Genomic DNA, 14091 nt, shown 5'->3' on the forward strand with positions numbered 1-14091 from the left:
TTAGCACCATAGTTAATTTGTTATGTGGAGCAAGATGTTGTAGGATGTGACACTATGTACCGACAAGTACTAATTGTCCTTTCTATTTTCTAATGGTTTGGAGTAAAGTATGAATTATTGATTAACTTGGTCGTGTATAATGGTTTCACATGACCAACAACAATATTAACCTAACTATTTAACTCAACTAATAAAACACATTTTATGGTACAATGGGGACACACCTATCGTTTAGGGTATTTAGAGACCTTTTTATATAGCATTTTTATTTTATTATAATTGAGTTTTATTAATTATAATTAAGTAAAGCACCCAAAGTTGGTAATTACTTTAAATTTAAAATTCTTTTAAGCTAGGTACCTAAATCTGTTTAAAGTTGATCAAGTTAGTATATTATATATTTATGTCAAAATTAAAATTACACCATTCAGTGTGCATAAAAGAAATAACGAATAAAGAGAATTCCAATTGGTCAAACTGGGATTGGAAGGCTCCATTAGGTAAAAATAAAACAAGTAGGCTATTAGGGCATGTCTCTTAACATTGATACAAGTTTTTTCTAGAGAATAACTTGACCAAAAGGGACAAATCCAAGGTTGCTTGCTAATGTGAGACACTAGTACATAGGTTACTCCATTATAATTTTGTGACACAATTTCTTTTTTTTTTTTTAGAGAAATATGAGACAAACTTATCTATTTAGTCATGTCTATAGGGCATATTTGTTCCCCTTTGTTAACATTATGGAGGCATTCATGCAGAATTTTTTTGTGTATTCCCAATCCGTTAAGTTGCTCATTAGGTCAAAATTTATTCTGTCATAGTTTTATTTAAAGAGGAGCGAGGAGCCAGTAAATTTTGTGATTTATAGTTATCAATTAATTATTATTATTATTTTTAATAGTGTAAAATTACATCTAATAATATAGAATTACTCACTTTTCTTTTGCTAGTTAAGTGCTGACCAAATTTTAATGAAAATACTAGCTTTTTAAACTTTCTCTTATTTAAATAGTGAATTGTTGCATATATATTTGTGCATGCAGAATTAAAGTTTTTATTTATAATTATCTAAATTAATAGTGATAACTTGTCAAGCATGTGTCATGTGTAGATAGATTATTAGAAAACACCAAATTTAGATGTTTCCTACTATATTTATGTCACACTCTATAATTAGTATATTAAGGTAGTGTTCCACTCAAAGATGGAATTTTTTTATCCCTTTTTTTTTTGAAATATAAATATTTTAAGGTATTTTCATCCCTTAGCTTGAATGTGACTCAATTGATTAATACATGGATGAATAAGTAGCTAGCGTAAAAAAGATAAGTCAAACTCTAGCTAACTTTTGTTGATGATAACCTCTCTAGTCTCTACTACTTTTTATGATAATTCTACCTTATTTTGTGCTCAAGAATTTGAACATTTGAGTTTCTTGTATTATTATTATTATTATTATTATTATTATTATTATTATTATTATTATTATTATTATTATTATTATTATTATTATTATTAAATTCACATCAAAAAGCTATATTTTGGACAAGTTTATTAAACCCTTCTCTCTCTCTATATATATATTCCTATTATATAGTGTATAGTCACTCCAAGAGCACAATTTCCCTCTACCATCAAACAGGTTCTTCATTCAATGCTGTTTATGTTACTCCAACAGAATCACAAGGTGATAAGGAGATTAGGCATAATTACTTGAAAGCCCTTCAAGGTTTTGCTTGTTCTATTTCTTCAAAGGTATATTAATCATTAAACCATAACAATCAAAATTAGTTTCTTATTTATTTTTTGTTTGTGTCTGACAAACAAGATAGATTCACAGTATCTATTATTTGGTCGTTAGGATGTGATATTTTTCCATAAGATTGTGGACGAGTCAGCAAATCTTCTAGATAGTAAAAATTATTGTATGAATATTGCATGTTAGAAATTTTGGAGTCATACTTATGGATTATTGTTACACATTTGCAAATTCCATATACTTGCTATAAAATAATAGATTCTGGGAATGATTTATTCATGTAAAATACCAAGTTAAATTAACATATGGCCCTACCAGATCTTGTTTGTAAGGTCAACTAAGCATGTTCACAAGTTACAAACTCTGCCTTTTCACATTTTTTATTTTTTTAATAACAACATGTTCATACTTGCATTGGATATTTATATATATTCATTAACTATTAATATCAGAACTGAAATTCTCTCTGGCATGAAGAGGTTTGGTTATCAACAAAGAAAGAAGAGAAAATGAGAGAAAATACTTTAGAAACATGGTTGGTATTGATGACTGTGATGATAATATTGGGAAGTGGAATAGTGATGTTTGCAAAAATGGTTCAAGAAAAGTTGAAGAAAGGAGAGAGAAGAAGTAAGTTGAGATTGCCACCGGGGAGAAGAGGATGGCCATTGATTGGTGACAGCATCAATTGGTACAATGCTGTTGCAAGTTCTCATCCTCCTCAGTTTCTTGAAGAAATGGTGAAGAGGTACTTTCTTAGTTACTTCCATTACAAGAAAAAACTATGTTCTAGCTTTTGAAATGGTCTTAGAGTGCTTAATTTTGGAAATCTAGTTTCAAAATATGCATGCTAATCAATGATTTGTAGAATCCAACCATAACTGTTTTAGAAGGATCATATTCTTTTGAAATTTTCGATTTATTTGGAAATCGATCTGCATAAAAGAGATTGAAATATTGAACACAGGATTTGAATTTTATCATCACTTCTTTTTGTTCATTTGAAGGTATGGGAAGATATTTTCTTGCAGCCTATTTGGGAAATGGGCAGTGGTGTCTGCAGATCCAACCTTCAACCGGTTTGTGATGCAGAACGAAGGGAAATTGTTCCGGTCGAGTTATCCGAAGTCATTCAGAGATTTGGTTGGTAAAAATGGTGTGATCACAGTGCAAGGAGAGCAACAGAGGAAGCTGCATGGAATCGCCTCGAATATGATGCGCCTTGAGAAGCTCAAGTTCCATTTCTTGAATGATATACAAAAGGTCATGCTCCAAACTTTGAGCAATTTTGAGAACAACCAAGTCATTCTTCTCCAAGATATTTGTAGAAAGGTAATAAATTAATTTTTAATGATAATTTTTTGATCTGTGAATTAAAGCTTATCCATTATCAATTTATCATCAATGTTTAGCACTAAACTTATTTTTAATTTAATGCAGGTAGCAATTAACTTAATGGTTAATCAACTATTAGGGGTTTCAAGTGAGTCTCAAATCAATGAAATGGCTCAGTTGTTCTCTGACTTTGTTGATGGTTGTCTTTCAATTCCAATCAACACACCAGGATTTACATACCACACTGCTATGAAGGTAATATGAAGAAAAAAATTAAAAAAAAGTCTCAAAAGGCCTAAAGAAGAATAAAATTGAAAAGATTTGAAACATTTTCATTCAAGAAGAGCTTCTTTAGCAATGCAATTTTGTTTACTTCAAGTATTAAAACTAAATGACTCTAGTACCTTTTATTCCTCAGATGCATAATACACTCTTTGGAAAAATATTACTATTACTATAATTATGCATATTGAATTAACATTCTTTGGAAATGTATATATATCAGGCAAGGGAGAAAATCATAAACAAGATAAATAAGACCATAGAGGTACACAGAAAAAATGATGCTCCAACTGTAGGGAGTGGTGTGCTTGGAAGGCTGCTAGAGGAAGAAAGTCTACCAGATGATGCTGTAGCAGATTTCATCATCAATCTTCTCTTTGCCGGGAACGAAACCACGACGAAAACAATGCTTTTTGCTGTCTATTTCCTTACTCAGTGTCCTCAAGCCATGAAGCAACTTCTGGTACATATATGATATATAGAACATGAAAGTTTCTGCATATCTTAGTACTCAAGAAATGGAAGTAAAACTCTGTTGTAACATTTTTATTATTTTCAAACTGATTTGTTGTAACAGGATGAACAAGATTCTCTGAGGAGTAATTCTGGAGAAGAGTTTCTTACATGGCAGGATTACAAAGCAATGCCTTTCACTCAATGTGTAAGTAATAATTCTCCATTTTTCATATCAGATAATCTTAAAACTCAACTTTGATGTTAACATATTCAAAAGACAACAAAACATTACACTACTAAGGTTTCATGATTGTTTTCACAAATAGGTTATTGATGAAACACTTAGACTTGGGGGAATTGCAATTTGGTTGATGAGAGAAGCAAAAGAAGACATTCAATACCAAGGTATATAATATATACATATATATAAAACAATTTTTCTTGTTAATTATCATGCTCAAAAGAGACCACAATGTTACTATATGATAAGCATGTACTAATACTATGTTATTTACATTTTTTGAGTAGATTTTGTTATTCCAAAAGGATGCTTTGTAGTTCCATTTCTTTCAGCAGTCCATTTAGATGAGAATGTGTATAATGGAGCTCTAAACTTCAATCCTTGGAGATGGATGGAGCCTGAAAATGAGGTTAGTCCCATCATTGGTTCATATGTACTTCAAAAAACATTCATAATGACATAATAAGACTTCCTTTTCATTTTACTCCATTCCTAAGTCCTAATTACTATATCTGCTTAAAATAATGAAGGAGAAGAGAAACTGGAGAACTAGTCCATTCTATGCACCCTTTGGAGGAGGTGCAAGATTCTGTCCTGGAGCCGAGCTTGCTCGCCTTCAGATTGCGCTTTTTCTTCATTACTTTGTAACTACCTACAGGTAATGCCACCCTCCAGTGCATTGTTAGTTACATGAATTCTGCTATCAAATTGGTGTAAAATTTTACACTGTCATCTAGCTACCTCTTTGTTATGTAACTAAAACGGTTGAATTATGTCGAAATTTACATACATAAAATTTTTTAGCAGATGGACACAGATGAAGGAAGACAGGATGTCCTTCTTTCCCTCTGCAAGATTAGTGAATGGCTTTGAAATATGCCTAACAAGAAGACAAGATCATGAAGAAACAAGTTGAAAAGATCATGTCACCAATGTTCATATCAAATTCCTTCAAGTTCTCCACTATTTTTTGAGTCATGGTTTTCTCTGGCTACTCTTTTTTGCTGAGTACTCTCTCAGTTTCACCCAGGAATGATGTGTTTTTCAGAGTTTGAATTCTGTTCTCAATGTATCATTAACTGTGTATAGATTTTTTTTTTCCCCTTTCTTTTCCCCTCCTTTCTTTATAGTGCAGATGTGCACTAGTCATAAAGGTTGTATAGTATACAGCATCCAAGTCTTAAGGTGTTTCATTTTTCTTGATGATACTCACTTTTATTGTATTTTAAAAAAAAAAAAATCTTAAGTAAAAATCATATTTAGTTTGAAAAGAGAAATTGGAATGCCATTTAATAAAATAATTAATGGAAGAGGAAAAATAATGATAATTGTTGAAAAAAATTAAACTTTCATCCTTAACAATAAGGCTTAAATTTGTTATTATAGATGAGGTCAATGTGTATTTATCAATATTAATTATATAAGTCTTTTTTATGGAATCTAGATCTTCAAAAGTTGTATTGTCAGAAAAAAAATATACCATTAATCACCATTGAATTAAGATAATGAGACTCACACATAATAAATGTTATAAATTCAAAGATAATTAAAGCATTATTTTACTTTTTTACTAATATTGTCACTTTAGAGAATTTTTTTCTTTTTTAGGATGATTTGTAATCAAACTATCCCATTATTTTGTATGAAGATTTAAAAAAAAAGTTAAATATTAAATCAGAAGATTCTATTTTTTTATTGTGATTATTTTATTTATTTAAAATTTTAAAAATCGTATAGTCCAATTTTTGTTCCTAAATATCAGTATTGTTCTCCAAAAATTAGAAGATCTGATTTTTATCCTCTAAATCAAATAAAATTATTTAAGATTAACGTCTTTATAGTCCATAAACATGGAAAAATTATATCCCCATCCAATATAAAAAAATAATTTGCGTATGAAGGACAATACTTCGATATGAAGCATGAATTTTCATCAAACTAAAATTGGTGAGAAAGAAAATGTATCTTCCAAAAAATCATGTCAAATGAAAGTAAAAGAGATAAAAGCCAAATTACTAAGAACAACATGATTTTTTGGGAATTTTTTTAAATAACAGCATTTAAAATAGAATTTATGTTTATATAATATATATAATTTTTGTTTTTTATCTCACTCTCACGTGTGTATTTTCATTTCTCTCTTAGTTTTTTTTACATTGTTTCTTCGAAATAATTCCAAAATCATTATTGAATAAATAAAACCTCTTACTTTAATATATTTATCTTTTAGTTAAAATTACATTCTAAAATTAATTACAAAAAACACAACTAAAAATTTGTGTTAGTTACTGTTAAAATAATGTCAGAATTTATTTTTTTAATTATTTTATTTATTTTAAATTTTAAGATCTTAAATCATAATTTTTTAATATTAAATTTTACATTCTCTAAAAAAATAAAAAATTTTAAAACTAAAAAATAATTAATTAATATTAACCAAAAATTTTTTTCTTCCCAATAGTATCTCTTGCTATTATTATTGTCGTTTATTTTTTCGTTTGTGATAAATACGTCGGTCATATGTTCCAGAATCGTGTTCTTTCTCAGACGAGCTTCGCAATCGAAAATCCAGAGCCTTGACAATTACACAAAACCCCTTTGCCATTGTCACACCAAATCTTTATACGATAACTGTTGTTGAAGATGGCGGGTAGAGAAGTTCGAGAATACACCAATCTTAGCGACCCCAAAGGTGATTTCTTTTTTTTTTAAGAAAAATTGTTTTTTCAAATTTTCATTATTATTGTTATTGTTATCACAATTTGCAATGGTCGATGCTGTTTTTCGCTTAAAGATTTTATCTTTTTCTAATTCTGGTTACTGGGTATGTGCTGATTTCTGCAGATAAGAAATGGGGCAAAGGGAAGGATAAGATTGACGATGAAGACATTACTTTCCAACGAATGGTTGCAAAGGTTAGCGCATTGATTCACCTTTGCACGTTTTCTTCATATAATGTTTGTAATATATAATTGAGTACGCACTTGCATATGATATTTCATATTTTGATCTTGAGGCTAATGTAGAAAGAACCCTAGTTTTTATTTTAATTTTCCTTGAAAAAAAATGGTAGAAGAATCTGTAATGGGTTATTTGTTTGTGCAAATTTAAGCAAATGGTATTTTATTACCTGTGAAAACAGTTTATGTTATAATTTATGGAGGGCTATGTTGTGGTCTTTTATTACAAGTATTTGCCTTTGTCTTTCTGTAATTGTTGAGTAAGCTATGAGATAGCAGCACTGAACAACCTTAGTTGGTAGCTTCTTTGTAATTCACTTTCCGTGATTAAGGAATGAGGGAAAAGAGGTTGTAGCTAAAATCAAAGTTTTTTTATAGTTCTAAGTCTAACTGAAGAGGTAGGATTCTGAGTTGTGTTATTTTGTGGTTGTTTTCTCTTGTGACTTGTAAACTCTCTGTCGACGTTGTTCTAAATTTTCAAATTACTTTTTGGGGTGTGGAAATTTTGCTGATAACATGCCCTGGCAGGGATTTTGGCTTCCTGTATTGGGTGGTTGATGCATGCAGATGCAAGAGGTTGCTGGTGAGCGTGGTGGTTACCTTCATGGGCGAGGCGGTACCGCATCTTTTTCCCCTGATTTTGTGTTTTCTATGTTGCTTGTTATGTCAGCTGTTACCACTCATTCTTTGTCTGCCGCTGCTCATATATCATGTATAGTTTCTCTGGTTGTTTCTTAAATTTTCAATGTGCAGCCTTGGACAGTGATGATTTGCTCTATCTAAAGGAACAAATGGAAGCCGAGGAGGATGCAGAACGTCTCCTGCGTCGCACTGAAAAGCGGGCATTCGCCGCATTTAAGATATCCTTTTTTATTTCAACCCTTTTGGATTTAAATGGATTCTTATGTTCATGGACTATTTGTATCTTAGTTTACCCTCTCATGTAAAGTTCTTAAATTTCTTATCAATATCATATATCATATCATATAATTTTTTTAATGGTGCTGGAAGAATGTGCTTTTGAGTTCTAGTTATGACGGAATAGGGTCCCTTATATCATGAATGTTCTGTCTATTATTTCCTTGACCGGTAGTTACAGAGCTGCAAGCTTAGCAGATTCTTCACCGGCGTCAGTTCCATTGGCATTTCGTGTCGAGCCAAAGCCAAAGAGTGGGATCAGGTAGATTTTCTTGCTGTCCTACTTGGTACCTCCCACCTAAATTTCGTTCCCCCCCTCTGCAAACCAATTCCCCACCCAAACACTTCATAGTGTTTAGTGTTTATATCTGTATATATAGGCAGCAAGATCTGTTGAAGAAAGTTGTGGAGATTAAACCTAAGCGCCCAAGGACTGATGGCAATCAGTCCCCAGCTTTGAGTAACGTGTCTGTTACAAATCGTAAGCCTGGGCATCATAATGAGAACGAGCGGCCTTCTTCAGGACTGAAGATAGAGGAGCAATCTTTGTCCGGGTTGCAGAAAGGAGAGGAACGTCTGTCATCGGCCTCATGCAAAGCAGAAGAAAAGCCTAAGAATGCTAACACTGCTGGTGGGGGATTACTGGGCTTGGCATATGCTAGTTCTGACGACGATGACGACGAGTGATACTTTTGATGGAAAACCACGTTGTTCAGTCCAAGTTATGTAGTTTTAGTACAGAAAGTTTTATTTCTTATAGAACATTTTGTCATTATATTGCGTAGTGAAGATGGCATGAATTACTATGAAGGCTGAAAGAGAACAAGATGAAGTGCTACTATTTAAGTGTACAATTAGACGAAAAATACAATTTTGAATGAATCTTTAAACTTTAATGTGCTAGTTGTGTTTCTTGCCATACAATTTTGTAAGCATTTGGTAAAAGTGCAATCACGGCACACTGTTGAATGATTTTTTTTTTATTTCAATGACTTTTCTTTTATTGAAAAATGTATAATTTTAATAAATGTTTACTTTTGAAATTCAGAAACTGGGCATTCTTTTTGTAAAGTTATAATTGTTAACCCCTTCGTATTTACTTTAAAGTTTAAGCTATATTTAAATCATTGAATCAGTTGCTTTGATACCATAGTTGATATATTATACATTGCATAACCTTTTCAAGAAGGAGATTTTTACTCTGCTGGGTCCAATTTGAAAACAAAAAGCAACATGAAAGTATCGGTTTCTACACAACATCGAATCCTCAATTCAAATGAAGAACTAAGAGGTTATATTAATATATTCAAACAATTTTCTGCATAAATTCTTGAAAAGCATTCTCTCCTTTGTGCGTAGAGAGGTAATCTACAAGCAATTCCATGGTTCTAGCCTCTGCTGAAAAACCTTTTTCTTTCATAATTTTAAAATATTTTATTGACTTCAGAACAGCATTTCGTGGTAGTAATCCTTGGATGAAGACATTATATGTGCAGCTATTTGGCAAGCAGCCATGCTCTTCCATATTCATCAGCAACTCTTCAGCATCAATCAGAAGTCCTTCCCTGCATAGACCTTGGATCATTATTGTATAAGTATATACATCAGGTTTCAAGCTTTTTGCTGGCAGACAAGAGAAGAGTTCACACGCATCATTCAGTTTTCCAGCACGGCACATCCCATCGAGCACCACATTGTAAATTTCAATATTAAGATCCAAATTATTCTTCTCCATTTCTCTAAATAATGATATTGCATCAGAAAACAAATGACATTTGAATAGGCCATCCAATATAGTGGCACAGCTCGATAGATCAGGATATTGACCAAATTTGTGCATTGTAAAAAACAATTCTTTAGCAGCTAACGGTTTACCAACTTTGCAAAATCCATGGATAAGAGTATTCCAAGTCACAACATTCAGATTTAAACCTTTATCGATCATTTCATCCAAGAGATAAATAGCCCTATTAATCCTTTTGATCTTGCACCACCCATGGATTAATGAATTATAAGTGTAGACTTCTGGTACGCATCCCTTGTGAACCATCAAATCAAATACTTTCATGGCCTCCTCCATTTGATTTTGGGAACAATAAGCAGCAATCATTGAGTGATAGGTGACAACATCGGGATCGTTTCCCATTCGTACCATATGACCAAGTATGGCTCTAGCACTCGAAATCTTTCCCTCCTTACAAAGAGCATCCATTAAAATATTAAAAGTATGTGTATCCGGCATAATTCCCTTTTGTTTCCTCTCGCTCAGTAAAGACGCAGCCTCCTGCCATCTGCTGAAAGTAAAGAGCCCTTGAATCAAGCGATTGTAAGTGATAGTATTGGGTTGTATACCTTTCATTGTCATTTCGGAGAATAGACTCAAAGCCTCAGAAACCAGCCCATCGTTGCAAAGACTATCCACAATTGCATTATAACCCGTAACATCAATACTTGGTTTGCACTTTCTTGTTTCTGCCTTCCTTAGAATGGCAATGGCAGCAGGGGTGTCCCCCATCTTGCACAATCCATTTATAATTGCTCCAAACGTGTGGGAGTCGGGTTGATATCCCATGTAATCCATGTGGTCAAGAAACCAAATAGCATAATCCACATTGCCTTCAATACAAAGACCATTAACAATGGTGTTAAATGTGACCACATCGGGCTCCAAGCCGATTTTGAACATCATCCCTACCACAGAGAAGGCAAAGGGAGTGTGATTCAGACGGCACAGACAATTGACAACAATATTGAGTGTATAGATATCAGATTTGAATCCTAAGGAAAACAAGTGTTTGATTAAGGACATGGCAGCTGTGTAATGCTTCATCTTAACAATAGAGCTAAACAAAAGGTTAAAGTCATTCACGCATGGCAAAGGGTTCATGGAAAGCATTTTGTCAAACAGATGCAGAGCAGAATCAAGGTTCTGGAGATTCCTAATAGAATTTACGAGATGGGATCTGTCCTTGATGGCATCAAGAAAGGGTCTGGGATGAGAAAGAGTACCAAATTGAGATTGAGATTGCTGCAGAAATAAGCGCAGAGAAGCTCTTGTTGATGAACGCAACATCATTGATGAGTGAAGAACGCAGCAGCTACGCTCGCCGCAAGGGTATGAAATTCATGGCGATAATGAAGGTGGTGATTTGATTGCGGGCTTGCGGGCTTGCGGCAGTGATTGGTGAAGACTGAAGAATCTTCACAAAGTATTGATTAATCAATTGCTGTACGGCTGTTGTACCTACTGAAAATTATAAATTAGTCATGGTTAATAGTTAAATTCCTCCGTATCCTTTAAATTCTTTTTTGAAAGAATTTTTTAATCAATTTGGTATTTCAAATATTAGGAATTAATCATATATGTTTGTCTGTTATTTCATTTATAAATTGATAATATAAAATGTTAACTGATATAGCATACATGATACCCAACATGTTTAATTAAACATTGACTAAATATATTTACGAAAATCTATCAATTTAGTCATTAGGTCATATTAGGTATAGAATTTTTTAATTAAAAAAAATGACTAAATTAATAAATTTTCATAAACATATTTGGTCAATATCTAATTAGACATATTAGGTATTATATATGTTATCAATTAACGTTTTAAAATATCAATCTTTAAAAAAAATTGTTAATGAAATGACTGAAGAACAAATATGATTAATTCGCAATCTTTGAATGATCAATTTAATTGAAAAAAATCTTTCATTGATGAATTTGAAAAATATATTATCTTTCAGAACTAATTTCACTACTAATCCAATTAGTTATTAATTAATTGTTGTTTATTAAAATAACGAATTTGTTATTTGATGAAATTTTTTTATTTTATTATTGTAAATAAATTTGATTATTTATATGTTGTAAGTTTAACTATTCTAATGTAGCAAATTTAATTATTCTATTAATTGATTATTTATTAAAAAATATATATAATTATATATACACATATATTTAAATAAATATAAATAACTGATTTTGATGACTGTTTTTTATTATAATGTAGTATTTTGATAAAGTTAACAGAATAAATTAACATAAAAGAACTTTTTCATATTTCATTGAAGAAAAATAATTAGTAAATCTAATTTATTTTTAATTATTTTTTTAATTTTAAAATTGTTTACACTTTTAATGTTTTCAAAAAATAACATATATTAATGAACCTTTTTTTATGAACAACGTGGATTAACGTCCAAAAAAACAAGAGTCTAACAAAGTGGAGCTCATTCAAGTCTTGACCGTCACTGCTGAGTCCACTTCAATCTCCACATTCGCATAGTCTAGACTATGTATCAAATCCAAGCCGAGAAGAGCATTCTAAAGTTTTGCTAATATCACATAGCAATATTTCTACAAGCGGTTTTTCTTTTTTTGTTGACTCAACCATCTGAATTGAGCTTTCATGAAGGATAAATCGAAAGATACCATGGAATTAGCATTTTTTCAAAGGTCTCAACTTTTTTCTTTACTTGAACAAATTCAGTTTGGACTAAATGTAAAGTAAACTCATGAATTTTCTCTTCTTAAAGAGCCTTATTAATCTCCTGTAAAGTTCTTTTGCAAAAAAAAAAAAAAAATGTATTCTTGCAATTAGAAGAAAAACTACAAATTAACATTAGCATAATAAGTGGTTACATTTGTCTTACAAATGGAAACAAATTAAGTCATTATTATGCCTAATTGAACTTGGCCAAAAATCTATGAACAAGAAATACTAAAAACTAGATTAAAACTTGAGAAGTACAACAAAAATACAATATCAATGAGAATACTCTTTTTTGTGTGTGTGTTTTTTTGGTTAGACAATAATTCTCTTTTGTGTTAAAATAAATATAAAGTAATTTTAAATTATTTAATATAATATTTTCACATAAAATTATTTAATCTAATTTTAAAAATATATTAATAAATACTATATTATATACAAATATTCTTAAAAATTCACATGAATGAAGCTTAAAATGAAGTACATGACTAGAATAACGTAATGCATAACTTTCTTATTCTGCTATGGTCAATTTGAAAAAAAAAAAAAAAAAAAAAAAAAAAAAAGCAGCATGGAAGTATCAGTTTCTACACTAGAACAACAATCTTAAGAACGAGCAGCCTTTTTCATGACTTAAGAAAGTAGAGGAACGTATGATACTTTTTTTTTTTTAAAGTAAAGCTCAACACAACAACGGTGGAGCAAACAGGAACATAGCATAACAAAACAAAAATAAATAAACTACAGACTATCAGCTAAAAATCTCACGGACCGCTCCTCAGTTATCTCCGGCAAAGCCATCAACAACTAAAAGGATCTACACAACGCCACTCGTTAGCACTAAGGAATGTCATGTTGATAATTTCTTCAACGCTCTTGCTGGTATTCTGAAAGATCCTCCGATTTCTTTCCAGCCAGATATTCCAAAGTATCGCATAGAAGCACCGCAACCGCTGCCTTTGATTCTCATTACTCTGCGGTTCCTCTGTCCAGCTCAGAAAACCACTTTGATCGGTCCATGTTATGTAGTTTTAGTAAAGAAAGTTTTATTTCTTATAGAACATTTTGTTATTACATTGCGTGTGAAAATGGCATGACAAGTTTCTTGTATGAAGCATTAGTATGAAGCCTGAAAGAGAACAAGATAAAATGTTACTATTTAAGTGTAGAATTAGACGACAAACACAATTTTAAATGAATCTTTAAACTTTAATGTGCTAGTTTTATTTCTTAAGTTTAATTACTCTACTGATCCCTATAGTTTCGCGAAATTTTCAATTAGGTCCCTATACTTTTTTTTTCTTTTAATTGAGTCTTTGCGCCAATTTTTTTTTAAATTGGGTCCCTACAATCTTTTTCCTTTTATTTAGATCCCTATAAAATTATACCAATTACTACTAAGAGTCTAAGAGAGACTTAATTAAAAAAAAATTTAGTGGAGGGACCCAATTAAAAAGAAAAAAAAATATAGGGACCTAATTGAAAATTTCACGAGACTATAAGGACCAACAGAGTAATTAAACCTATTTCTTACCATACAATTTTGTAAGCGTTTAGTACAGAGCAATCAGGACACACTGCTGGAAGATTTTATTTTTCTTTCAATGACTTTTCTTTTTTTTTTTAAATGTATAA

At 31.2% G+C, this 14091-nt stretch overlaps 3 protein-coding genes across 4 annotated transcripts; 2 read left to right on the forward strand and 1 right to left on the reverse strand.

Moving 5' to 3' along the window:
• Positions 1 to 1618: 1618 nt before the first annotated feature.
• LOC112801800 (abietadienol/abietadienal oxidase-like) lies at positions 1619 to 5329 on the forward strand. Of its 2 annotated transcripts, none has more exons than XM_029298652.2 (10): positions 1619 to 1758; positions 2215 to 2510; positions 2770 to 3094; positions 3203 to 3352; positions 3603 to 3842; positions 3957 to 4040; positions 4162 to 4240; positions 4364 to 4485; positions 4607 to 4734; positions 4884 to 5329. In XM_029298652.2, exons 2-10 carry the CDS (start codon positions 2272 to 2274, stop codon positions 4990 to 4992), a joined length of 1476 nt encoding a protein of 491 aa, XP_029154485.1. In that variant the 5' UTR covers positions 1619 to 1758; positions 2215 to 2271; the 3' UTR covers positions 4993 to 5329. The 2 variants fall into 2 exon arrangements, with proteins under 2 accessions (XP_029154485.1, XP_072092637.1); XM_072236536.1 differs by having other exon boundaries at positions 4881 to 5140.
• Positions 5330 to 6554: 1225 nt separating this feature from the next.
• Positions 6555 to 8857, forward strand: LOC112801802 (uncharacterized). Its single transcript, XM_025844732.3, has 6 exons — positions 6555 to 6768; positions 6921 to 6991; positions 7604 to 7652; positions 7790 to 7896; positions 8134 to 8216; positions 8335 to 8857. Exons 1-6 carry the CDS (start codon positions 6720 to 6722, stop codon positions 8639 to 8641), a joined length of 666 nt encoding a protein of 221 aa, XP_025700517.1. The 5' UTR covers positions 6555 to 6719; the 3' UTR covers positions 8642 to 8857.
• A 368-nt stretch (positions 8858 to 9225) lies between these two features.
• On the reverse strand, positions 9226 to 11227 carry LOC112801801 (uncharacterized). Its single transcript, XM_025844730.3, has 2 exons — positions 10964 to 11227; positions 9226 to 10645 (listed from the first exon to the last, which is right to left on the reverse strand). The coding sequence occupies exons 1-2, from the start codon at positions 11028 to 11030 to the stop codon at positions 9261 to 9263; spliced, it is 1452 nt and encodes a 483-aa protein (XP_025700515.1). The 5' UTR covers positions 11031 to 11227; the 3' UTR covers positions 9226 to 9260.
• Positions 11228 to 14091: the final 2864 nt, after the last annotated feature.

This window comes from Arachis hypogaea, chromosome 5 (assembly GCF_003086295.3).
Source record: "Arachis hypogaea cultivar Tifrunner chromosome 5, arahy.Tifrunner.gnm2.J5K5, whole genome shotgun sequence".
NCBI classification, from domain to species: domain Eukaryota; kingdom Viridiplantae; phylum Streptophyta; class Magnoliopsida; order Fabales; family Fabaceae; genus Arachis; species Arachis hypogaea.